The following is a 27,175-nucleotide window of genomic DNA, read 5'->3' as shown; positions in this document are numbered from 1 at the left end:
TGTAACGGCGATTTGGTTTGTTTCAGAGCTGATGCATGCGCTCTACTTTTGCCATAGAAATTCTGCGCGGTCGTCTCGGGGTTTTTAAAATTTTGTTTGTCTTAGGTGTACCTGATTCAGGTAGAAATAGTTGTCGGCGGCCGTCAGTCCATAACGTTCCTTCTCTTCTGGGCGCAAGCCCTTGAGCAGTTCGTAGAAGACGTGGTAGTTGCGCTCGTCGGCCGCGTGAGTCACGATCCGCGATTTTTCCAGGAGATACTCGGTGATCTTGGCCCCAGCGATCGCTCCACTACATCACGAGAAGAAACATCGATTAGTAATTGTTTTTGTTTTTTCTCTCTCTTTTTCTTGGATGCAATTGATCGCGTCATTACAACGGCACTTGGGGGGAGGAAATTACAACTCACTTTCTAAAGAAAATCTGCGTGTATTTGCCGAAACGAGACGAGTTGTCGTTGCGGACGGTTGTGGCGTTGCCGAAGCTTTCCAGCAGCGGTGAAGCCTCGAGGATTTGCTCCGTCACGAGCGACGAAGAGGATCGCGACCCCGCACCTCCTCCCGATGAAGTCCCGCCCGGGATCTTGCTGTTGTTGACAGCGGCCAGGTATTGCATAATGAGCTTGGTGGCCTCCGTTTTTCCGGCTCCGCTCTCTCCGCTGATGATGACCACCTGCGGTTGGCCGCCCGGCTTGTCCCGGCTGGTCATACGGTCATAAGCGGCCGAACCGATGGCAAACAGGTGCCTGACGAAGACAAAAAAAAACAAAACAATGAAGAATATAAATTTACCTTCTCACCAAAAAATAAAAAAAAGAAACAATGAAAATCACGCATGAGCTTGACAACCCGCTTTCTCATTACCCGTCCAAACATTGACGGACCTCCCGATTTTCTTTCAAGGATTTTTTTTTTATTTTTATTTTGCTTGTACCAAAAAGCCAACCAGTTTTTTCTATTTTTTTTTTCACGATTATTTATTTGTTTTTTTTATTATGTCATTCCACACGAGTGGCAACCGAAAAGGACAAAATGTGAGTTGCTCAACCTGGAATCTCAGTCATTGTGACGTTCCAGCAGCAGATTACAAATAAAGGAGAAATGTTGTTTTTTGGTTTTTGTTTCTGGTGGTGAGGGGGTGGTGGCTGCTGTGTGGTCGGTTTATAAGAATACAGATCACATGGTAACGCAACAACGGCTTTCTAGTCTCTCCCGCCCGTCAGATTTCAGCTTGCGGGAATGAATGTGGTTATACACTACAGTCTATTCATTGAGACGGAGCAAAACAACAGCAACAGATAACAATTCCGCCAACCCCCTCCCCCCCCCCCCCCCTCAAAACCCAACGACAACAACAATAATAAAAAGAAGAAGAAGAAAATTAAAAATAAGACTCACGGTGGTAAAGTGCCGAGAATCTGGTTCTCGTATTTCTTCACCATGTCCAATCCGTAGATGTCGAACATTTTGTAAGGGTTGACCGACACCAGAATGTTACCGGTGTAACTCTGTGAAATGCGGAGAAAGAAAAATAACACGAAAAACATTAATGGGAGAATTCCGTTTGGGTTGGAAAACATTTTCTTTGCAAAGTAAAAAAAAAATAAATAAAAAAAAAGAATATCCTCATTTCCCCTTCACGGTAATATGAGTCCAACGTCTCACTTACGTAAATGTGTTGTCCGTCGTAACGGACTTTGAGATTCCACAGGAGGGAGGCTTCATTTAAATCCCTAGTGAAGAAAAACAAACGGAAAAATTCAATATTAGAACAGAGTGACGAAAAACCGGACCGACTTGTTGATTTTATCCATTACTAGAACAGTGTCGTGTAATGACAAGGACGTTAGGCAAAGAAACGGGACTGTCAAAAACCAACAAGAGAGAAACACTAGTGCAACTTACGAAATGGAAATCATGTCCTCGACACCGCCCTTGCCCAGATCCTCGCGTCTCCTCAGACTGCTCAAGTTGGTCAGCGTGAATGTCTGCGGCTGCAAAAAAAGAATAGTAGAAAAAAATGAAAATACAAAAAGTCACGCACGTGAAGCAAACGAAGTCAACGATAGATATCCGATGACGCAATCAAACGATAAACTACACAGCTCTCGTTGTCATTGTTCATTCTTTTAGACCTATTAACCATTCACAGTGTATACAATGACAGGTTACAAAGAGAAAACCATGAACGAGAAATTAACGAGCGGCACCGCAAGGAAACTCAAATAAAAAAATATATGTATTTTTAATAAATAAAATATTAAACGATGTGGTTTCACGGTGTTTAAGATCGATCTCAATTTGACTGGTTCAACCCTGGTGCGCGCCCATGTTGCGCAGGGACTTGTGGGCGGGAAAGTTCAAAACGAGTTTTCGATTGGACTCGATAAAATAAAACAAAACACAAAAAAACTTGCACTAGCCCAACAGTTGAAATATGGCGATATTTTTTCAGTGTCCACATTAACATCGAAATTTGGTGGCCAGCCGAAGCATTTTCATTAAGAAACGGGAATCTATCGAATAGCACTCGTTCGTATCTCTCACTCGTAGGTTTTTATTTTTTCAAAAAAAGATCTATAAACACATTAAAATGGACGAGGAATGAAGGTTGACCTGGTTCCTATTTCTTCTTGGAAGTCGCGCAAGTCGTGCAAGGTATCCAGTTTCGACCGTTCGTTTTTATCGCTCCTTTTTGGCCGGGCTCGATTGAAATAAAACATTGAAATATTCAATCGGACAACATCGACAATGCGCGTCTAACTCGCTCGGCTGTCGTGTTCAGCTGTAACTAAACGGACTGAATTTATTCGATGCAACAACAACAACCAAAAAATAAACGAATTCTTTGGCATGAATAATAAAGCAGAGAAAAGAGAAAGATCCATTTCGGCACACGCCGGAATCATCTAATCGTCCATCAGCCAGGTAGGGGGAAAAAAAAAGGAACGAACTCGGCGTGACTTCCACATTGAGCCATTTCATCTCTCAACTGACGACCGAGCGGAGAGTTTATAAATTGCGTAAGGGAGAATAAAGAATAATCTTCCAACATTCCACCTGTTGTTGTTTTGTTATTTCTTTTTTTTTTTCGGGTTGTTATAGCTGCGGTCGGGGTATTCTCGACCGACGGGTGGGGCAATAAAATACTAAGTTAATACTCCAAACAGCTCGTTACAATGCGAACACGACTGGAGTGGAGAGACTTTGGCTGCCCGGGTATAGAGAATGTGTTTTTTGAAAAAAAAGAGAGAGATAGTCTTCCAGATGGAAGCGAAATGGAGCGTGACCCCGTTTTCATTCAACACACGGCGTGTCTTAATTCTTAGTTTTTCCTCTCGACCTTCCACACTCCTAAACAAGAGTCTCTCACTCCATGGCTGACTGTTGAGGACGAGACGTGTAAGGAATATTTTAATCGTCAAACTCAATTCGACAAGGCCTTCGTCGTTGTCGAGGAATTGAATTCACCCAAAAAAGGCCATTGGATATATTTGTGTTTGAAACTGTGTAAGTCTTTCACGAGGAGAGATTGTGCGTGGTACTAGAGAGAGAGATATGTTTTCCAGACACAGTCTCCGACTAGAATCGAAAAGTTGACGGCCTCCACGGATAGCCGGTTGAACTTGCTGTTTCTCTAGCGCTCGTTTTTGGAAATTTTCAAATCAATGTTGACAGTTAGCCCAAGATAAAAGCTCAACCAAAAAATAAAAATAAAAATCCGTTTGAATATTGCGCTCAACAATCTGTTGTTGGTAAAACAAACAAAAAAAACGTTCTTATTCTCAGAAAACTTTTTTTTTCTTCGACTCCATTGTCCATGGGGGAATTGGCCAAAAAGAAAAAAAAAAGTCAAAAGGAATATAATGGTTTTTAAAAATATCTTCCCTACTACCCCTGACTGTGAGCTCATAACGGTGTTATGTGTGAAATAGAGCAACCGGAGCTCTTTTGCTAAGACTTTTTTTTTCTTTTGTCACGCTCTAGAAGAAACGGGACGGCCGGCCGGTCTGTCCGGCTCCCCCAAACAACCTCAAAAAAACATCTTACGATGGAAAAAGAAATAAACAACAACTTACGTCACTTATCAACACATTCAGGGCTAAATGAGCCAGCGGAGCGATCGGGATCACTAGCGGAGCACTCAAACCAAGACTATCGATATCATCTTCGTAAGTCCAGTCGGCTGGACATTTCGTGTAAGTCCCTCCGCCTCTAACCGAGCCGGAAGTGAAATAAGTGATGGTCTGATCTTCGGGATTCTCGTGAAATTCCTCTTCCATTTCTTTCTCTTCAACCTCCTGTGGCGTGACCAAGGGCGGAGGTTGGTCGCTCGATCCATTCGAGCTCTCGACGCTGCTGCTGAACGAGCCACCGGTGGTTTCCCCGGAGGAATTTTTACGTTTCTTCTTCTTTTCCAGCCATCCAGCGCATCCAGTGGCGCTCATTTTATCCTTCTTCTTCTTCTTCCGTTTCTTCTTGGCTTTGCTGATGCTACTACTCTGATCCAGCGAACGGTCGGCATCCGGCGTGCTGGAGACGGAAGAGAGTCGTCGCCCACGACTGATCTGTTTCATGAAAATATCCCGAAACGACGGATACCGTTTGGCTACCGATTTGCGACTGTCCCCACCGGAAGGCAACGGATCGACCGACATTTCCAGCGTGGTCGGAGTCGACAGAGAACCCGTTTCTTCGCTCCTGTTCCCATCCAGCGCCAAATCGCCGAGAACCAGTAAACTTCCGCTGGAACCGACCGAAGATCGCGGCGAATGCGAGCCCGTAGACACGGCATCTTCCGGCCCGGTTCCGATGGAATCGGTCGAATGCGGGTCGACACTAATCGTCTTCATTATTCACGCACCAATAAAAAAAAACTCAAATCACAAAAATCCGCAAACGAGTGGGGTGGAATTAATCCGCACTGGAAGAGGGAGGAAGAAAGTGTTGAAAGTTTCTTCTTCTTCCATCCAGCCGGAGCTTGTTAACAACACAACCTGTCGCCTCGTCGGCTGGCGAGTTACTGTCAAGAGCAGGTGAGCAGGTAAGCAGGGCACGCGCTCTCTCACTTTGCTCACTTGTTTTCTGTGAGGAGCTCAAGGAGAAAATGGGCAACGTACAAGTCGAAGCCCAGTCGACCGCCTGCAGCCAAGAGAGAGGAGGAACCTTCTCTCTGCCAGCCGCCAAAATTTAAAACCAAAATAAACAAAAAACTCAACATGGGAACTGTTACCATCCAATAAGGACGTTCAAAGCGTATCCTCGATATCTTATCCAATCGCTTTTTTTTTCTCTGCACTTATTCGTTTGTTTTTTGTTTATCAAACGCGGGACTAAATATTCGCCGCTGGCGATAGAAGATGGTCGGTATGTTCCAATGTTCCGCTCGGTTGACCAGAACAAACACAAAATATACTTTCAAACAAACAAAAAATAAAAGTAGGCGGTGACTTCATTTTTTCTGCTTGTCCCATTGATAGGATAAACAAACAAAATAAAATTATGCTACTTATTTTATTTTTCCGCTCGCCGGAAGAGAGAGCTAGACGGTGGTGATGGCCAGTGGGTCGTCTTTAAGAAAGAAAAGAAAGAAGTTGCTTTTTGGTTATATTTACGTATTCCATGTACGTTGTGTGTACATTGCCAGACGGGAGAGAGAACAAAAAAGTATGGACAATTTATTATATCTTTGGCTTTTGCCGCCATAACAACTATAGTTTCCTATTGAGGAAATTAGGAGTCATCGAAGAATGGCGTCTCGGTAGTAGCGGTTTTATTCCGTTCTTTTTTATTTTGCCTTTTGTTGTCTAGGAAGAATCAAATAATTTTTGTAAATTTTTTCTTGTTTCTTATTCTTCACTATTTTCGTCCGTGCCATTTGCGGTTTTCGCATTTTTTTTGTTGGTGTTTGTTGCTCTTGTATTTCAGATTGCTTTGTGTCCGGCAATTTGCATCTTCCCAATCGTTGCGCGGAGAAAGGGGAAATGATGACGCAAGATAACGCATAGATGGTAGGTGTAATATACAATTCCCCCCGCAAGCGGTGAAAACCCCGTTTCGACACTTTGGCCCAGCGCTTCCACGAAAGAAATAATACATTCTTTTCGTTTTCATTTTTCTTTCCTAATTTTCAAATTTCCCGCGCTCTTTCAATCTATTCCAAGCTTCATGAGAATTTCAGGGGGGAAAAAAAGAAGACATCGCCAACAAACAAAAGGAAGAAAAACCCCAAAAAATAACGAAAAAATGTTAATCGAGACCGAAAAGAAAAAAAAAAAGTTCAGTCGATAATTTCATAAAAATTTTCCAGTAAAAAAATATAAGAAAAACTTTCTCTCTCTTTTTTTTTCTTCTTTCCTTTACCGACTGCATTAATCGAGCTCGTTCACCGTTTTTATACTCACCCACTACGCTTTAGCTGTTTTGACATTAGCTAGACAGCGTTCCATCTTCCCGACCTCACGCAAAACAGCCAACTACTACCACCACCATACTATACTAGTCGTACCGCATTCGGCGATTAAAGTCCGATTTCTTGCGAGACCCTTTTTTCTCTTCTCCTGACTTATCGCCTATTCAAGCCCTTACGTTCGTATGCGCATTGTATATTACACTACACATCCCCATTTTCGTTCAAGTCGGGGGGGCCAATGTGGCGAAAGTTTCCAGAGCTCAAGGCGGACGTCCACCAAAAAAAGCTCGTTTAGAAGCAAGACATAGCGACTGGCCTATTGTGTACATGTGTGTGTGTGTGAGAAAGTTTTGAATAGAGCGAGTCCACCAATCCACGGGCTGGGCTATAAGAAAAAGGAAACGAAAAAATAACAAGTTCTCTCTCTCTCTTTCTCTCCCAGCGCATTACTTATTCAATTGCGAGAAATGATCCCCGGTGTCGCATTTTCTCTCCCGACCAAATTGGAAAATAAAGAAGGAGGAGGAGGAGGGCCATTTCTGGTTGTCACGTTTCTCCATATTGCATGAAAACAGACTGGCGACATTGTATAATCAAATTAGAAAAAATAACTGGAACACCAGCAAATTGATTTACAAGGTGGGCGGAGTGGCGAGTGCCGCAACTTGGGTAGTCGCAATCATCACAAGAATGATCCGCATCTCTTTATTTTATCCTCATTGGATTCTTTTAATTCATTTGAAGAAAAAAAAGGAGAGAGAGAAATAAAAAACATTCTCATTCCCATCCAGCGGAAGCCCAAGGGAAGCCAAATGAAGCCAAGTACAATCTGTTCCTTTCTTTTATTCTCAATTGAGAAGAGAGAATTGTTGAACTCTCCTTTTTGAATGAAAGACGCACAGGTAGGGGGGGGGGGAGATACATACAAAAACGCAATGCACGTTGTGTATATCTAACGATGATCAAGTGCGTGTGAGAGCCGGGTGAAAGAAGCGGCACAGATTTCTTTTTCACGTTTGCAATCCTCATCCGCTGGCCGCTGTTACTGCGGTGCATTTCCCCAGCCACTGGTTTTTTTCCTTTTCGTTTTTTAGTCAAAATGAAATATATCGGAGGAGGGTCATTTATCTGCCCACATCTCTCACAGGTGGAACGAGAACCTTCTGATTTTTGGCGCCGATTTCAAAATGACGTCGGACGTTACCAGACTGTGCGGAAGACAATCTTTTGCGGGGCGTCGCTATTGCCGATTTTTAAGTTTCTTTTAAAAAATAGTGAACTTAACAAAAATGTTTGTATAATAATACGACGATGATGGAATGTTTGTGTACGTGTGTTAAAATTTAAAAAAATAAAAAAAGAGAGAGAAGAAGGAGGAAATTCTTACCCCGGAGCGGACCGACGACCCAGTTGGCCCGTCCGAAAAAGCTCCTCGAGTCATAAATCTCTCTCTCTCTCTCTCTTCTCTTTCCTGAAGAACTTTTAAAAGAAGAGGGGAAGAAGAAGAAAAAAGAGAAAGAAGGAAGAAGTCGGAATAAATAACATTAGCATCGGCTAGTATATGTAGTATGGGATATTCTCGGCTGTCGCTGTTTGTTTTGACTGTGGCACTCGAGGGCCCTTTTATAAATCGACAGATTTTGTGGCACGGATTATCAGTCGAACGGAGGGATCGGTTTGAAAAAGATTAACGACCAACACTTTAAGTGTCGGCGGGATATTCTTCTAAGCAGCGGCTCTTGCAGGTTGGGCCGTGCCCAGCCCGGTGACAAACGGGGCCAACAGCAACGGGCTGGGAAAAATTATACGAACAAATCGCGAGAAAAACAGCCACGAGCTTAGACATGCGATATTCGAATAATGATTTAAAACCCAAAACAGAATGAGAGAAAACTAAAAGAATGACTAATAACGTGCAAATGGCCAATAAAACGGCCATTAAAATGAATGGAAACAATAACAAAAAAAATCAAAAAAGAGTCTCAGGTGTGCTCGAAAGTTTTCCCCGTTGGTCGTCGCATTTGCACGCTAGGATTAACTCGATAATTTTTTGAACCTGGCAATGAAGTCGTGAAATCGTTGGCTGGCCTATAAGTAGATACCCGCGCTTGGTCAGTTTTGTTTCATTTTATTTCCATTTTGATCTCAGGTGGTGGCGGAAGGCGGAACAATCGCGGCCATCCTCATCATTTCGATAAATGGCCAATTGACAAGTCAGCGTGAACGTTGATGGGGGGTCAACAACTCACGTAACACGACCTCCTTTTTTCTTATTCTTCTTCTTCTTCCGAGAACACCAAAAACACATCAAACAAAAATCCCTTTCAAATTCCCTTTCTCTTCCGACGCTTTAAAAAAAAAAGAACTTTCCGACGCGCTAACACCGCCCGAGGGCTTTCGTTCAAAAATAAAGAACAGTGCTGCCATCTTTCCTTGTGGAAAGCAACCACAAGTCGGCAACAGATACACAAATTCAAAAAATAACTAAAAACCGCTAAAAAATAATGAGCGGGCTGATGATAGTTGAGTTTACCTTGTTAGTCAGGTTGGCGGCTGATTGGATCGTCACCACCTGGGCTGATCGGTGATACTCGGTCACGACGCCGGGCAGCAGGTAGCCCAGGTTACACGGGTCGAACCACACCATCTCTCCCTGAAATGATAGTAATAATAAAAAGAAAAAACATAAGAAACAAGGCAAAAATGAATGGGTTTGTTGCTTGCGGTTAACAAAAAGGCGTTCTATCGATTAGCATGGCGATAAAAACACAACCAAAAAGAAGAAAAAAAAAAAGACTGGCTCTCCATTAAAATATACCAGTAGGTTCTGTCTGAGTCGGGCAATTAATAATCATAGATTGTCCACGATATACCACAAACACTGGGAGGAAATGATGTGAGTTAAAAACCAGTCGTAAACTGATATTAGCCGATGGTAAACTCCTTTGGCAAGAGGAAAAAAGGTTGGCCACATGTTCATATTTAATTCCCATAGAAAAATGAAATGAAGAGTTGCGCTTTTCGTTAACTTTCGAACAAAACAAAATTCTTTTTTGGTTGTTGAATGCAGTTAGGTTGGACTATATGGAATATAAGAAATAAGGTAGACGGGCCCAGCCGGGCGAAACGGATCAGCTAGATAAACAACAAACAACAACCAGACTGAGGTGGCATGAGTGAAAGTAAAATTCCTCCTCGTCGTCTCTGTCCTGGGCGTCATCGAAATGGCCGTCTTCTTGGCCATCGGCTGTGGCTGCGGCGGCGGCGGCAGACAAGAGTCTCGGATCCGGTAAGCTGGGCAGCGGCCGATCATGCAAGATGGGAAAGAGCCGCTGCCTTTGCCAATACTGCTGATCCGCATAGTCTTCCAGCAATAGCGGATCGAACCGCCGCTTGTCCGTTAATCGCACCGTCCCGCTGTCGACGTAACTGCTGGCCGACAATGGAAAATCCAACGGATCGGCCGCCGTCCGCCTTCGCGCAGACTGTCCGCGCGTCAATTTCGGGCAAAAGAATTCGCCGATGGAAAAATGATGATGGCCGCCACCGCCACTTTTGGCGGCGGCAGCGGCTCGATCGTCGCTCGTCGCTCTCGGCTCCCGGCGATCGTCGCTCAGATCCTGTCGAAACACTTGGCCCTGACTCAAATGAATCAGCGAAACGGGGGCCGACTGATCCGAGCGCTCGAACGATTCGTCCAGCAAATCCAACGGCCGCTTGAACGTCAAACCGAAACTCGTGAAACTCACGCACGCACTCTGCTGCTGAACGTCCCATTTGTAATTGAAACTCATCCGCCGCTGCGGACGTCCGCCGTTCTTGCTTCCGCTGCGCTCCATCCCTTTTTTCTATTTAATTATTTTCACGCTAATTGTTTTGATCGCAACATCACACGAAAAAGTCGACGAAACTCACAAACAAAAAACAAACACAACCGGCCAGATTGGTCACCGGATTCCGAATGCTCGGGTCTCCCACCGACTGAAAAAGTAAATAGGAAAAAAAAAACACACATAAAAGGAGAAGAAAAATGCCGACCGTGACGTGATGACCAAAAAGAAGAGAGAGAGAAAAAATGAAGTAGCAACTAGCGTAACAGACGATCCAGCAGCACTCCACCACCACTACCCGACGGTTTCAATTGAATCGATCTTTATTTTTCCTCGAGGGCAGCAGCGTTTTGGGTGAAATAATTTCTTCTTCTTCTACTCCCGCACGCTTCTTCTTCTTTTGTTAAACACAGTCAGAGAGATGGGATATCGAGAAGGGCGTCCCCCATGTGTGTATGATACACACACGCTGGCTATTTCAATGTCACTGACCGGACCATTGAATATCCAACCGTATAGACACGGGGATGAACAAACCGCGAACGAAGAAGAAGAAGAACACAGAGAAAGAAAAAAACCCACACGCCATGCACACACACACACACACACTTGCGCATGGTTAACTACTGTTTTGGGTGTCATTCTTTTTGGTTCTTTCTTATTTACGGGTATTGCTTCCTATCTGTTTTTCTTCTTAGTTTATCCGTTTGTGTGTTTGTGCGCGCGACAAAACCGCTTTTGACCTACAAATGTAAATAATTATAGCGACGATTTGAAAAAAGAAAATACTCTTTTCGGTGGACTGGTCAATGCGCTCCCGAATATGCGTAGTAATCAAACGCGACGTTTTCCAGTTTGATCAATGTTCCAGGACACACAAAATAAATCATATTTGCCTATTAAAAACATAAAGAGAGCTTGAATACATACAACATTCTGAGAAATGTTTGGAAAGCATTCTTCAGACATGACTGCTGCAAGGGACTATTACTGACTCGAAAAATCAAAGAATGTGTCTCACTACTACTCACGGTCCGTGAGTCTCTCTTCAACAGTTTGAACAGGTGTCGGCACAATGTAAAATAAAAAAGTTCTATTCCCACTTCACGACTTTTCTCCTTATTCTTCCCTCCATTTTTTGGGAAGGGGGAGTTTTAGTTATTATTACGATCGTTAGACGGCAGACGGCTTTGAAATTGGAAACGGACAAGGCCAAAAAATCCGTCCGCATTTTTGGTTATGACGCAGAAACACGGCGGGTAAAAAATAACAAAATAAAAATAAAATAAAAAGATAACGCCAAATTGAATTTCCTGGCCCAGGTAACGACACCGCAAAACGACCGGGAAATCGCCAACCGCCCAACACTCGTTGGGTTCCGTTCCTGTTTCTTTTTGCTTGACGAAATGACGAAAACATATTTTCAATCGACAATTTTAGACAGAAATTAAGAGGCTGGAACGATTGGATATAACGGCCTAGATCGCCATTGTCGCCATCACGCAATTGCGACCGAGTCCATTTGACACGGATCCGATAACACATCAATATCGGCGCATCGCTGTGCGTGTTGTTTTACCTTTGCCGGTTGTTTCGGTGTAGAACCATCCGAAAAGTGTGTGTGGAATGGTATACCGAGCTAGAACGTTCCGGGCGGATGCTTATATCAACTTGACGGAAATATTTGTAAATGGACGAGATGTCAAGACGATTGCTGCAAGGAGAAGAAGACGACGACGGATATCGACAATATAAAATCGGTGGAGAAGGAATTCCTTCGTCATCTTTTCTCCGCCCGTCCACGGTGAACGACAATAGGTGCGTGACGATATAAAATACTGCGTGAGTCAAATGGCGGCCATCACAGTCGTTCATTGAACGAACGCACGACCGTGTCGGAGACGGGCAATAATACACAAGTCCGCCATTTCTTTTGAAAACACCAAACAACAACAAAAACAAAAGCGGACTGCATGGCCATTTCCAAACAGTAAACGCCATCTAGCGGCCAATGTTAACACTACCGAGAGATATCAACGCCAGTCGCAAAACACTTTTTTACACCGGAGAACGGAATAAACGATCGGTCACAAAAACCCCACCAAAAAATATTACAAATGGCCATTTTTCTTATTACCTTATCAAGATTGACCTTGGTGGCGGCCATCTTGGAATGTGTCTCCTCTTCTTGAGCAACAACTGAAGCCCCGAAGACACCGGATGGACAGTAGACAACCGGCTGAAAAAGGGCCGGCTTTTAAAGAGTTCCGTCTTTCTTCTTTGCACACAGGTCCGCCGCCGCAGTATAACGACACACCTCTAGGGCTTCTTCGTCATCATCTCTGTAAAAAGAAAAGAAACAAAAAAAAGGTTTAATCGTGTGCAAGGGGAGTGGCCGTTGATTCAATCAAAAATTCCTAACGCATCAGATCAAAATCTCGATTTAGAAAAATGAAATTACTCTCCAGTAATCAGATAATGACATCAATTTTACTTTTGAAACTACTAACCAAACGGTTTACTTTCACCACTTGGTTTTTTTTTCTGTTTTTTTTCAGGTTGGGTGGGGCTAGTAGTAGTAGCCGTTACGCAACGACTGGCATTTGTCAATGCCAAAACAGGTCCCACGTGTGGCGAATTTTCGTTTTTTTCTTCGCTGGTCGAGCGGAAAAATATTCACGAAAAAAGAAAACTAAATTGCCGACTAAATCAGTTGGAATTTCATTTAACTACTGTTCACTTTTTTTTCGAAAATATTAAGTGTCTGGAAGGAGCAGCCCGGGACCGTCTCGGAAAATCACACGCACGAACGAAACGCAACTGACACTTGAAAAAGGGCGACGGACGGAAGAAATCGGTGCATTCGTGTGTGTGTGTGTGTGTTGCCTATTCTTTATTGATTGCCATAGTAACGGTAAAGAAATAACACACATCAAAGAGGGAGACCTGCGGGCTGGTTCTCTTCTAGCTATTCCGCCGAAAAAATGAAATGTGTCTATAAGGAGTATCTCGAACTTGTAACAACAACAACAACAACAAGAGCAACACAGCAGTTCACAACAACACCGGAGGGAGAGACGACCACCATTCACAGCCGGCAGCGTTAATGGTTTTCCTGACTGTTGGTGAACACTATGCTTAGCTTAAGCAAAGAAAAAAAAAATCAAAATAAATTGGCCGAACTGAACTTGTTGCACACGAAAAAGGTAGTACGAGCGGAGGGAGGCCGGATGTGTTGGTATAGTATCAAGCCGGAAATGTTTTGGGTTGTTGTTGTCCCGAACGGAATCGACCCAATGGTTATCCTTACGTGTGTGTTTTTGATTGTGATATGATTGAGGTTGTTGAATAATGGGACACAGGTAGGAATAAGAAAAAAACGGGACCTTAGAATTCTTCTTCTTCTTCCCTTTAAATTCATGTACGAAATGTGTGTGTACACTGTTCGCATAATAATTCTTGTTCGTGTGTTCACATCCTATTGGAGACTTTTGGCCCAGGCGGGGGGTAACAAATAACGAAAGAAATTCCGACTCGTACCGGGTCTTATCGGTTTCGCACGGCTCACCGTTACATTACTAAATTCACCGGAGAAGAAGCGACAATCGCGCGCAGATATTGTAGAGATTATAAGAGACCGAAGGCACTTAAAAGGAAACAATACGCTCAGTTCAAAAGGTGGTGGTGGCGGTGGTGGTAGGAATGACGCAACTAGGAATGAAAGAAATGTTTTTTTAACTTCAATTATGCCAGAAATGGAAACTGGAAGTTGCTGCCTCTCACCACCGCCAGGGTCGTTCAGTTCCAGACTTCCAGTCTCTGAAACTGGAATAGATGCAGACGGTTGTTCTTTTTTTAAAATCCCTTGAGCTACTGAAATTGTGCCATAAAATGTCTAGAAATAGTAGGAGAATCTGGCAAATAAAATAAAAGACTTAAGGTAAGGCACTGCGACTATCAAGACGTGATTAAGGCCGTCGTTTGGCCGCAAGAGAAGCTACAAAGATGTCGGTAGGTGGTGGCGGGAGGGTGGTTTCATGAGGAGGGGGGGGGGATATCATTCTCTCACGTTCTGCATTTCACGCCCTGTCGTCGAAATCACGCTATCCTCGACGAGAGAAAAAAGAAAAAGGGGAACATGTAAGCCCACCCACCAAAAGTTCGTTCGTTTCTTTGCTTTTCTCTTCAACGACACCATATTTTTATATTTCACGCCGGTTACTTTTAAAATTAATAAAATGTCAAATTCAGTTCCTAATGGGAAAAGTTAAAGAATCACAATCAAATTGTGCAATAACACCTGATTGTTTTCGTGAAAGAAAGAAAAAAACAAGTTTTTCCAAAAATTGCCAAACACACCAAAATGGCAGCGTAACACAATGGGCTGAGAAGGAAGAAAAATTATGGGCAACTGGCATTCCTTTAAAGAAAATGTCTATACCTGCTGGAGAATATAATAAAGAAAAAAAGGGAGTCGAGGGCCTCTTTTATTCTGTCGGGGTGGAAGGAGCTGCTGGTAAGACAAGAGGGGAGTCTCGTACACATGGCCCAAGGGCAAAGCTTACCTGGCTTATTGACCCGTGCTCGAGATTTTCTACCTCCAAACTTTCGATTCTCTCGTCACTTTTGTTGTCCGAAGGCTGTGCAAAAGAAAAAAAAACAGTTCATCCACAAATCACTAGTACACACACACAACAATAACAGCAAGTGCTAATACAATCACTTTTCCCGCTGGAATTGAATTAGATTCGTCGTTATCAGCAGCACTTTCAGTCTGACCGATGAGGACGACTGCCAAACTCCATTAGCCTGTGTAATTTCTGACAAATCACCAGCTGAAATGTTTCTTTTTGGGCAGTAGTAGTGGGAGGAGGAGAATTTGGTGGTCGGTGAATCAGTGTCCGAAACGAGCCACACGAAAAAACACTTTTGGCAATAAGTTACTTCTCCTTCCAAGCGTAAAACAAACTCTGAACAAGTTGAAGCAAGGAGGAAGAATAAAAGAAATGACAAAACCGCACATCCACACACACACACACACAACACACTGGTGGGCTGTTGGCTTTTTTTGGCAGCAGCTCGGTCGGTTAATTTTCCCAAAAAAGATTAAAAAAGGGGGCTAGCAGCCAGCCATACAACAACCAACTTCTTCTTGGCCAAAAGGTGTAAGCACGACTGAGTGAGCGCCCTCTCTTCACCATGCCCATCAAGGCTATTGCCGCCCCGGCCCTGCTATCAAGCTTCTCCTAGTTGCCGACAGGTGGTGTACACTACGTATCGTCTGCTAGCAATTCGTTATACTTTTTTACAGCCGGCGAACTCATTGACTTTCCATACGGCTTTCGGCGATCATCAAAATGGATAGTTTGCAGTTATGATCCAAAAAAATATATCTTTTGGAGAGCGTGATTGTAATAATAATCCCGTTTTTCCATCTCCTTTTTTGGGGGTGGTTGGGTCGTTTTTGGGTGGGGTCGCATACCAACACACACACAAATGCTCTACTGAGATATTTCCCTTTCACTTAGTTGATTGACTCACATCTTATAGACTATTTGATTTTTTTCTTACTTACGGGTTGGGTTGATTATGCACAGTATTTGCATATATTTCTTTTTGTCGAGTGACATCATTGGCTTTCTTCATGCATTGATGGCAAATCACCAAAATGGATTTAATCCTCGAGCATTGAATTCTATACCCAAGATCCTGTACAGGGGCTTATAATTCTCCGGGGGGGAAATGGATTACAATAGGTATTGAGTGTGTAAGCACAGGAGGATGCTGAAGGTTATGCATGTAATACAGAATTACTGTTACACAAATTCCATTAGGGTTTATCAGGTATGGTGCACACCTTTAAGGTAAATTTGGATTTAGAAAGGAAAACGGTCTAGATATTCACTTCTCAGGAATCGCCCTGTGATCTGTTGGCGAAGGTCACTACTTTCTCGGAATGAATAAATACAAAGAAGTAAATAACATAGTATACTAGCTGATATACCCTATTGCGTTAAATCTCTCTCAGCTAGGGACTTTCAGTTTTCTCTTGGAATATTTTGATCGAAAATGGGAAATCCTTCGTGCATATTCATCCGCAAAAATCACCCTTGGAATTTTTTTGGACGCTTGGGTTTTTTCAAATAATTTGCATATGCATTACTTTCACCGCAATGTGGCACTTGAATAATCTACAGCGCGGGAACTTTGAACCGTTTTCTTTTTCATTTTTGACCCGCGAAGAGTTTCCGCATCCAATAAAAACGGGGAAACTTTTGCGCGAAAAAGTTCACTCCTGTTTAATGATAATGTTATTGTTATTACCTGGCAGAAATATATTTCCAGACAAAAAAATTATCAACGAGAAAATCTTAATGTATCCGGTGGCTTTCAGCATTTTCTCCCAAACGAACTTTCGACAGGAAATGAAACATTCCTGCTCATAATTTGACACACCCGGATGAGCTCGGTATAACTAAATGTGAGCACAGCTTTTGACCGTAGGTCCTGATTTACGGCCAAATTAAAAATAAAAGATGATGTCATTCCAACCAAAACTACATCATATCTTCAAGAATGTCAAATATTTTTTTATAAGGAATCTGACCATTTTCAAGGGTACATTTTTGTCATATTCTTCGGCTACCGTCAACTCGGATTGAATTGAATTTTATTTACCAGAAGCGTCCAGTCGGGAGTGGAGTGTGGATCTCTTATTTTATCAGCCATGAGTTTAGTCAAAAGACTAGGCCAATTGGCGTTTCATTTGGTGAAGATTTCCGTTTTATTGTCGTTCGTCTTTGTGGTTTTGACTGGCAGAAATAATAAGAGCGGCGAGGTAGAAATAAGTGGCGCGAAAAACTGGAACAATTTGAATAACGTCGTCCAAGGTCTAACGGGACAGGAGATGGTCGATTATCTCCAGTGGTCTAATTCATCATCCTGTCGGCTGGCCAACGATTTTGGAGGTGTCATGATGTTGTTTGGCATCGACGGACAGAAAGCCGTTTGCCTCGACACGGAGGTCCGGCCAATAAAGGGCAAATGTTTGGTCTACTCCTTCGGCGTCAACAACGAATGGTCGTTCGAGGACGCCATGGACCAGTATGGATGTGACGTGTACGCATTCGACCCGTAAGAATATCCTAAATGAGTAGAGAGAAAAACTGAATTCATTATTTTTTAATCTTATCTCAATTACCATATTCGTCAAGTTCTATGAACAAGTCGGATCACGACCGTGGCGACAAAATCCATTTCTTTCGCTACGGATTGGGCGGCCGGAATATTCTGAGAAAAGATATGACGGAACCGGCCGTCTGGCGTCTGTTGCCACTCTCCGATTTCTACCGGGCGATGCAAGTGCGTCACGGTCACGGCCGGATCATCGATTACCTGAAAATCGACATCGAGAAGGACGAGTGGGAGGCCCTGCCGCAAATCCTCCAGTCGGGAATGATGGACAGAGTGCGCCAGCTGGGCGTTGAGATCCACTTGCCCAGCAACGGGAGCGTCGCCGAGTTGAGCCGATTGATCGGCATCGTCCGCTCGCTGGAGAATTACGGAATGATCCGCTTCGACTCGAAATTGAATCCCTTTTCCGAGCAGTGGATGGAGCCACTAAATCTGGACAGTTACTCGGCCTACGAGCTGGCCTGGTACAACGGCCGGCTTGGGCGCAATCGCAGCTTCTATTACGACTAATGAATAATGCGGAATGTATAAACGAACATGATTATTTTAACAATACATCAAACAAATTCGACTTGTTAAACGAATGGCTCGTGAATGTCAAGGTTTTCCCTTGTTAAGGTCTGTACGAATTCAAATATATGCGTTTTGAATTATGGAATGTTTGGAGAATTTTTTGTTTTCCCGTCTAGCCTGCGGACGTAAATCTATCTTTTTATACGTATAAGGCCATATATGCATACGATTTTATTTATAAGAGAGAATTTTAAAAAAATTGAAATCGCTGCGAAATAAACCTCTGCACAAGAGATTTCCCCTTGGCGGATGTTTTCGCCGCTGGGGATTTTCCAGCATCTGATTTTTGTTATTACCATAAAACACAGTTAAATATTCTTTTAAAAAAAATAAAATTGATTGGATGAAAAAAATGTTGGGCCTTGAACAGATTTGAATGACCTCACACAATCAAGTTGGTATAATCCGATCAAATAACATATTAGCGCAAGTAAAGTCTAAACTAACTTAAAAGTGTATTTCTTTTTATGCTATACTGTCTAGCTTAAGGCTTAATAAAACTTTGGTATGTAGGTTCTGTCTGTTAAGAAGCCCTGGGCTGCTGACCTTTGCTGTGTTCATTGGTCGATCTGCAATGCTGATGATAAAATAATTAGGTACCACTACCACTACCAACATCAGCCAGCAAACCCTTATATTCCTCCGACGTGTTTGTGGGTAGTTCTCGCTCGATGGCCGTGATGGAAGCAACATCTTCAGTTCACACCCAAATTTCATATTTAAATTTTATTCAGAAATATCAGGTTTAATCGGAAACCAATCAAAACAAAAAGCTTTCTCCTTAAAAAAAAGTTGCAGACCCCGTTTTTTGGATTATTTTGGTTATTTTGGCCGGCAGCTCTCTCCCTTATTCAACCGAAAGTAAATAACCGGAATCGTTATTCTATTTAGTATATTTCGACATGTTCTTGTTTAAACAGAGATCAGATACACGTTTGATTTCAATTGAATCTTATTTCATTTCTAGGATCAAAGGAGGTGATGCAATTCATCCGCTGGCTGGCCAGAATTGCGACTTCATTAGCGACGATGAAAACGACGCTAGTGATCACCATGAGTGCCATCTCGACCATCGGAATAGTGACGATCCTTTCCCTGGGCTTCCCGACGGCCATTCCAGTCTACCAGTGTCTGCAGACGACATCTTATTTCCCGTCGTCCAGTCCGTTGCTGGTCGACTGGAGTCTGGTGGACGTCAACGCGATGGACAGCAAGCAGATCATGGATTACTTCCAGTGGAGCAACGCTTCATCGTGTCGGCTGGCCCAGTACTTTGGCGGCGTGACGTTTCTCTTCGGCATCGACGGCCAGAAGGCCGTCTGCATGGACCCGGAAATCATGCCGCTGGCCGGCAAGTGTCTCGTCTACTCGTTCGGCATCAACAACGATTGGTCGTTCGAGGAAATGATCGGCAGCTACGGCTGCCAGGTCTACGCTTTCGACCCGTCGCTCAATCTGACCGATCACGATCGCAACGGCACCAACATCCACTACTTCAAACTGGGATTGAGCTACCGCCAGGAGCATTTCCAGGACGGCTGGCGAGTCCAAACGCTGTCGTCCATCTACGACAAACTGCGGTCGGAGAAGCGACACACTTCCGACCGGATCATCGACTACCTGAAGATCGACATCGAGGAGGACGAGTGGACGGCCCTGGTCGACATCCTGGACTCGGGCATGCTGGGCAAAGTCAGACAGCTGGCCATCGAGATCCATCTGCCGTTGGAGGGCAACATTAGCAGCTACCGGCGACTGGTGAATTTACTCCGCTCGATGGAGGAGCAGCACGGAATGGTCCGCTTCGACTCGAAAATCAACGCCTACTCGGAAGGCCGTCTCAAGCCTCTGCTGGGCATAATGGGCTACGCCTGTCACGAAATCGCCTGGTACAACCGCAAGCTCAGACGGAAGCAACGCTACTACAACGAGTGAATTTGTTTCTCCCCAATTTTTACGCGTGTGTATAAATATCAAACGTTTCACGAAACTTTAATAAATTATTATATGAGAAATGCCAACTGTTGCAATTACATTTAACAAATAAACCCATTCCCAGGATCGCAAAATTCAGGAGAGTAGCCTTGCAAATCGGCCACCATCTGATTATTATTAGCATCATCGTCTATACACTTGAATCGGGAGAATAAAGCGATGAGGAAGATGTTCTACGCAATTGGCGATGGCGTGACGGCAGGGAGAATAAAAACCAGCGGCGGCCGGTATATTATTCGCACCGTGAAAAAATTCAAATTTCGGCTAATCTTAGTATATAGTGGCCATTATTTTTTTGAGTTGGCGGTGGTTGGATAATATATAAGAAAGTGGAACTCGGTTATTATTTAGATCCTCTTCCTGTCCTTCTTCTTCTATACTACTCGGTAGCGCCACATCAACCATAAAATATCGCATTAAAGAATCATATAAGCCTAGTTCTCTGTGTGTTGGTTAACACATACCGCCGCCTTAATTCAAATTTCGAATGTGACGTCGCGCTTTTTTTGTTTTGTTTTGGCTGGGGGGGTTTTCAAACGTCGCGGTCGTTTTCTAAAATAAAATAACAAGAGAAAGAAAGTCCCGAAAATAAGCCCTTGAGGAGAAGGAAAATAAAACATTGAACATGGCCACGCCCTTATTGTCCATTCGAAATAGGCGCGTTCTTTATTTTAAAAAATTCCCTCTCACTTTATATGAATTATGTCCGAGTCACCTGGCCATCTGCAATTAACCGGAGATGTTTAGTTCTCATTTTGATTTAATTGGTTTCGTACAAGGTGTACATCAAAATGAAATATTATTATATCACTGTGGTATTTCGTCGCTGCTGGTGTATGCAACAACCGTGTTGTTGGGAAATCCCGAAGAGAAACGGCCAGCCAATTTCAAACTGCCATCTGTGAACGAATCGACCAAAGTCGTTTCGTTGACAGATTGAAAAATAAATCAATAAATAATCAGAGATTCCTGTTCTATTTTATAATATAAAAATTGTAAAACCAATTTCGGGATTTACCGACGACGGCGGTTGAGAGAGTCACTAAGTTTGAATAAATAAAACAAAATGATTGATCTACACTATGCGACACCACTGGACTAGTATTTAGAAAACTAAACCGAAAGGAATGGAAAGACGTAGCAGACACTGTTTAAAAAAAAAAAAAACATCCCAAAGATTTGTTGTTTTTCCGTTGAAAAAGATAAGACCCAAACTTTCTCTCGGAGTCTGGTCGCCATTCGATTGGTCCGTTTCTCCTGTTAGTTGTGTTGTCATTTTCTATTTTCTTGGCGAGATACATTCGGTTGACTTTTTATCAAAAAAGAACCCGTTACTGTAGACAGTAGTTCATCATTGGGATCCTCTTGTTTTGTTTGTTTTCCTCCAGCAAAAGTCAACCGGATTCTATCCAGAGAAAAAGTTTGATTTTCATTCTAGAAAGAAAATGAGAGAGAACTTGAAACACTTCCTCTCTCGTTCCAGTCGATAGTTTTTTTAAAAGAAGCCCCCCCAACAATTTCCCCCCCAAATCCCTCCCTTTTTGTTGTTTCAGTTCTCCCATCGGGACCTGCTGCTGGACAACAAGGGCCGGGCTTCTTCTTCTTCTTCAGTACCCGTCTCCACTTCAACCAGCGCAGCCGTGCGCTTCTCACCTGGTTCCCATCGTCTCTCTTGTGTGAAAACGTTGAACAATTTTTCGATTCGGTTGGACTCAATTTGTGCTTCTTCTTCTTCTTCGTTTCACAGAGAACAAAATAAGGTAAGAAATTGTCTAACATATCGCTTCATTAATTCGAGTTGCGCTAAATGACTTTTGGCGTTCGTCACGAATTTTCCCCTAAACTTCAAAAAAGAAATAAATTACACAGAAATAAAAATAAGCGAAGCAGGTCACAGAGCTGTAGCAGCTCCTGCTTTCTCCGCACAAGATCCGCAACGTGAGATCGGCCAGAGCCAAAAGAAGACCCAGGCCAAGAAGGTCGTTGTAGAATCTTCTTCGTTCGTTTTGATTCGTTCAAATTCAACCCCCCGAAATGATGAATTCAGTTGAGCTTTTCTGCGACCAGACGTATACGTTAGATTTTGTGCCATTGTTTAAAGGGAAATAACGTAGAGAGAGAAATACATAAGAGAGGGGGTGGCCCCTGGAACAACCAAAAAGTGGGTCAAGTGAAATGGAAAGCACAACTCCCTCGCTCTTTTTTCTTTCTCTTTCGAGTCGTTTCTATTCTCCTTTTTCTCTGTGTGTGTGGAATATCATATCGAGTTTCATTTTTTTACCTTTCCATTTATCCCTTGGTTGTTTTGGGGAATCATTTTGTCCGTTTTTCCTCGGGTGGTTGATTTCTCGGTGAACATTTTTCTTCGTGTCTTACCACAGTGGCCCATCATTAGAAAAAAGCCAAACAGGAGAAAGACCTTAATTAATTTCCAGGTGGGAATCGGTCGCCATTTTGTCAAGTTTCCTAAGCTATACATGGGAGGACTCATGGTGTGCCGGTCAACCAACCAGGTAGCTCCTAATAACAAAGCACACACGAGTCACGTACGCGGAATTCGAACTGGGAATCAAACCTTTCACTTTCGATTGTGCAAAGATAAAAAAACAAAAACAACAACCGTATGGCCTTTGAACAACAACTAACGTTCACAAAAAAGTGAGAGAGAGAGAGAGCTCCTAGATTTGATTATTAAGAAATTAGGAAACGAATTCAATCCGAACCGGTTTAAAATATCAACTGGAATGATTTGCGCTCGAAATTTCTAAAGGTGCACACACAACTGGAGGGCGTTTGTTACATGTAGGAAGTCTGTCTGACTTCCCGAATGCTTTAGTCTACGTATGTCTCAGGGTCTACAGTTGAAAATAAGAATATCAAATGTGATATTTTTGATCCTTTCACTTTCGCCAACTGCATATTATCCAACGACCGCCAATGAGATTTGCGGTCTTCAACCAACGCCATTTGTTTGGGTGTTGTCCGTCCAGGGCTTGTAGCTCTATAACTGTCCAACAAGTAAACTATCGTACGTTCAAACTCTCTCGTCTTGTTTCCCAACAACAATTTATTTGTTTTCCTTTTTTCTTCTAAAAAAGAAGAACGACAACTAGTAGACTAGACTCCAAATAGAGAAAATTAACTGTGTCGTCATCTAAATATCTAACCAACGACGCGATGGAAGTACTATATAAACGTCGAGAGAAAGTCGAAAGATTTGGCAACAGATCTAGGCTGGTCACGGTCTTGTAGTCGGCCAAAAAAATCGTGACTGATAGTATGTGTATAGATATTAGAATTTTAACTGCTGGATGTATATCATCTCTATCTGCTTGGCGACTGACGTGAATGAGGACGACAATCCTCGTGAAAAAAGATCTCGTCGAGATGTTATATGTCAATTGGAGCGCGTAGAGACGCCCTGAAGGTCTTAACACACATACGATCAACGCCAACACACACGTAAATCAAGAAAAGCCTTTAAGCGAACGATGGAAGAAGCTCTCCATCAGCCTCAATTGTTTGTGTCAACTAGACTACGAGATTCAAGTGTTTAATGTTACAATCACGCTCCCATTAGATGACGTCATTCCCGTGTCGAAAAAAAAAGTTAGATGACGTCGTTATTACAGGTGCGTGAAATTCCGCAGGAAAACCCCCATCACGCCGAGCCTTATAAACGGCCAACTTTTTTCTCGCTGGGCTTCAATTGTTGTTTCCCATTCACAAAGTGGAGTAGTAGGTGAGCCCACACCAAAAAGTCCAACAGCTGCGACATTACAGACAATTTAAAAAAGAAGAAGAAGCTTCTGCTTAGCTCCTGTATGCACGGTACTTTAACCTGCTGGCTGGCTGCTGTACGGTCACCGGAACGAGGCCCAACACCCAACACGAGGAAAACTATATATCCTTTAAGAGTTCTATAATATCTATAAAAAATGAGGACCCGCAAGAGAGATAAACACACTATTAAGGTTACATATACACACTACAGCGGGTGTAAGAGAGTTCGGCTGCGGTTATTTTCTTTCCGACTGGGCGCATCTCGTCGTCCGATATAATCACCGATTTTTCACGGTCGACTCGACGTTCAAAAAAGACGTTCATTAAATAGAAAATGGACGTAGTTGAGTACGTGGGGGGGGGGGGATAATAAAGAATTATATTAGATACTACCACACCAATCAAAGTCGTCGCTAGGAATATGTACAAGTTGCGCTAGGTGGTAGTGGTGTGTTGGTGGGGCTGCAATTGCCAGCTGGCCCATTGACCTCGATCCTTATTTCTTCTTTTTCTCTCTGGCTGGTTATACAACAACACACAGATACTATACACACTATACGGCTGCGGTGATAGTTTGGCTTGGCTGGGCTTGGCAGCTACCGTCCGCCAGTTTTCTCCGCCAGTGTGACTTGATCGTCTGTCAGGTGCACAAGTGCCAACCGCAGTTCCGTGCGTCCAACGTCATAAGATGAACCTCCGCTGGATAATTCCCGTTGTCTGTCTCCTAACAGGTAAAAATGAACCAAATTCGATTTTAAATTTGGATTTCATATTGGTTGTTTAGTTTGGTCTAGCGCAGTGGCGCAAAGGCCAACGGCCAAGGCCGGCACCACCACCTCCTCCCTGGTCTCCAGCAGAAACAATAAGAAAGTCGTTTGCTACTACGCCAATTGGTCGGCTTACCGGCCCGGCCAGGCCAAATTCCTGCCGCAGAATATCAATCCCTACCTGTGCACTCACCTCATCTACGCATTCGGCGGATTCACCAACGATTTCACCCTGAGACCCTTCGACAAGTGGCAGGACATTGATCAAGGTTCTTTTTCGACCCTTTTTTAAGTGGCCCATTTGGGACTGTCAATTGTTTCTACAACTTTCTCTGTTATCTCTTTCTTGCTTGGTGATTGGGTGAAACTGCAATTCAAATCAAAAAGGGGGTTACGCCAAATTCAACGGTCTCAAGGCTCACAACAAGAACCTGAGGACTTTGCTGGCCATCGGCGGATGGAACGAAGGGTCGGGACGGTTCTCCAAATTGGTGGCCAACCCGGAGACCCGCCAGAATTTGGTGCGATCAGCTATCAAGTACCTGCGCCAGCATCAATTCGACGGCCTCGATCTCGACTGGGAATATCCGGCATCTCGCGAAGGCAGCCGGCCCTCCGACCGAGAGAACTACGCCCAGCTCGTCAAGGTAAAAATCAACTCCCAAATCTTTCAAGGGCTGTGTCAATGTGTCATCACATTTTGTATTTATCATTTCCTGGGGAATTCCAAACAAACAGGATTTAAGAGACGGATTTAATAACGAGAAAGGCAACCGGGAGAGGCTGCTGTTGACCATGGCCGTGCCGGCCGGTGTGGACACGATCGAACTGGGCTACGACATCCGCGCCCTCAACAGGTGCGCTATTCTTATTCCGTTTTTTTAACCGAATTGTTGACGAACAGATGACAAAACCGTTATATTATTACACACATTTATTTTTCTTGGTTGTATACTTGTTGTGTACCGTGTGGCACCTGTGTGTTGTGTCGTGCGCAGGGACTTGGATTTCATCAACATTCTGAGCTACGATTACCACGTCGCCAGCGAACCCCAGGTGAATCACCACGCTCCGCTCAGAGCCCGCAGCAACTTTGACGACGTGTTTGACCCCAATGAAGAGCTCAACATCGTAAGCCAGTCCTCTTCTTTGATCCTCCTCCTCTCTACAACAACTGCGTCTGTTGATTCTCTACGGTTGAATTGATTTTATTTTATTTTCATTTCTGAGAGAACTGGACTACTCGTTTCAATTTGAAACTAGAAACACTTTTGAATTCTAACCGAGGGGGGAAACAAAAAGAGAAGGTTCCACTAGTTTAGCCTCGAGAAGTCTCAGTTGACGACTTAACCACTCTAGTCTGCTCAGGTGAATAAGCGACTGGCTTCGAATGTAAGCCCCTACCCTTTTTTTCCTTTCCTTTGCAGCCCCTACTCTCTCCCGAGTGTGTAACCCACCGTGCAACAGGGCGCTTTCACGGGCGGTGGAGGAGCCAACAGGTAAGGAGGGACGCGACACGATGCGCCATGTCGAAATAGGATCGCACAATCTGATACAAGTGCAGCACTTATTGCCGCTCTCGCTTTCTCTTTTTTCTTTTTAACAGCGTGGCAGGTATATGTCATCGTCGTACATATCCGACGGGGTTTTTCGAGCACACGACATTATACTGCGCAATGGATTCTTCCTCTTTCCCCTCGATTCCGCTCCCTATCCCGACAACAATAACAATAACAGGATGCAACAAAGCAAGACAAGTCGACGTGAATAAGAAAACATTCACGCAACAGCTGATATTTCTGTTTTCAAAAATAGACAAAACGAACGAGAAAAACGGACCGGATGCGGGAGGAGGGCCCATTAACCTTTTTCTTCTATCCCTCCCTCTTGGCCTTAACAAACCTGATGGTACAGTCAACCTTCATCGTGGACTGGTTTTTGAACAGAAATAAAATAAACAACATTGAGGCTTGACGAATGAGGAAACGGAGCGGAATCGGTGACGTTAGTTGCCAAGCCTCAGAAGCCTGACAACGCCCAGTATTTCACACACACAAAAGGGACAACCGGAGATGTTAACCGGATGTGTGTCGATTGACAGGTAGCAAATGACTCATCAGAGAGATGACGACATAAAATAAAAAAGAAGAAGGTGAGTTTTGGCTTGATGTGAAATATGGAATATTTTACTTGGAAGATCAACGTTTTTTCCTATTTCTTAAATAAAATTCAACGAATTTTTTCGCTTAATTATCTTGCGAGAAAAATGAATCTGTGGGGGGTTCCCGACAAGCCAAGAATTTCCATCGAAAGATGTTGATTCATTCCGAGATTTGTGCGCCGTAAGTATTTTGTGCGATATTCATAAAAGAATGGGAGGAGACGTGGCCAGAGTGATGAAGCACTCCACGGTGGGGGTTTCGGCAATGACTAGTTGATATAATGACCAGCTGCCTTTTCCAATCACGACCGCGTCTACAAGCTAACAAATCAGGCCACTATCATCACAATGTACACACACACACACAGATGCTATACATTTGACTAGAGCATCGCTCATCGTAACATGACGGTTCGGAAAATTGCCAGTGCAACCGAAAAAAAACAAACAGCCCATTTGAATA

The 27,175-nt window shown here is 43.5% G+C and overlaps 5 protein-coding genes across 12 annotated transcripts in view; 3 read left to right on the top strand and 2 right to left on the bottom strand.

Moving 5' to 3' along the window:
* The window catches only part of LOC124326966 (unconventional myosin-XV-like), a 37,871-nt gene extending 22,462 nt beyond the window's left edge, over positions 1-15,409 (bottom strand). For 7 of the 8 annotated variants that reach the window (XM_046785688.1, XM_046785686.1, XM_046785689.1 and 4 more), the window contains exons 1-6: positions 4,077-5,027; positions 1,903-1,991; positions 1,667-1,730; positions 1,396-1,505; positions 408-743; positions 112-289 (exon numbers count right to left, since the gene is read on the bottom strand). In XM_046785688.1, the coding sequence (XP_046641644.1) occupies positions 112-289; positions 408-743; positions 1,396-1,505; positions 1,667-1,730; positions 1,903-1,991; positions 4,077-4,850 (1,551 nt within the window). In that variant the 5' untranslated portion in view covers positions 4,851-5,027. Of the gene's footprint in view, positions 1-111; positions 290-407; positions 744-1,395; positions 1,506-1,666; positions 1,731-1,902; positions 1,992-4,076; positions 5,028-8,942; positions 9,063-12,376; positions 12,582-14,804; positions 14,880-14,956 lie in introns of those variants that run through there. The other variant, XM_046785695.1, reaches the window with a different exon arrangement.
* LOC124327106 (cytochrome P450 4C1-like) overlaps positions 1-27,175 on the bottom strand; it is a 204,788-nt gene that overhangs the window by 25,320 nt on the left and 152,293 nt on the right. The gene's annotated exons all lie outside the window — the stretch shown is intronic.
* LOC124327248 lies at positions 16,933-18,070 on the top strand. Its single transcript, XM_046786225.1, has 2 exons — positions 16,933-17,373; positions 17,454-18,070. Exons 1-2 carry the CDS (start codon positions 16,967-16,969, stop codon positions 17,941-17,943), a joined length of 897 nt encoding a protein of 298 aa, XP_046642181.1. The 5' UTR covers positions 16,933-16,966; the 3' UTR covers positions 17,944-18,070.
* Positions 18,673-20,015, top strand: LOC124327233 (probable methyltransferase-like protein 24). The gene is made up of 2 exons (XM_046786201.1): positions 18,673-18,867; positions 18,974-20,015. The coding sequence occupies exon 2, from the start codon at positions 18,988-18,990 to the stop codon at positions 19,939-19,941; it is 954 nt and encodes a 317-aa protein (XP_046642157.1). The 5' UTR covers positions 18,673-18,867; positions 18,974-18,987; the 3' UTR covers positions 19,942-20,015.
* Positions 21,274-25,757, top strand: LOC124327878 (chitotriosidase-1-like). Its single transcript, XM_046786905.1, has 6 exons — positions 21,274-21,761; positions 24,326-24,515; positions 24,569-24,820; positions 24,939-25,198; positions 25,290-25,408; positions 25,550-25,757. The coding sequence occupies exons 2-6, from the start codon at positions 24,473-24,475 to the stop codon at positions 25,755-25,757; spliced, it is 882 nt and encodes a 293-aa protein (XP_046642861.1). The 5' UTR covers positions 21,274-21,761; positions 24,326-24,472.

The sequence above is a fragment of the Daphnia pulicaria genome, chromosome 2 (genome assembly GCF_021234035.1).
Source record: "Daphnia pulicaria isolate SC F1-1A chromosome 2, SC_F0-13Bv2, whole genome shotgun sequence".
Lineage (NCBI taxonomy): Eukaryota > Metazoa > Arthropoda > Branchiopoda > Diplostraca > Daphniidae > Daphnia > Daphnia pulicaria.
The sequence above is the reverse complement of the archived record's forward strand: the minus strand, read 5'-3'. Positions and strand labels throughout refer to the sequence as shown.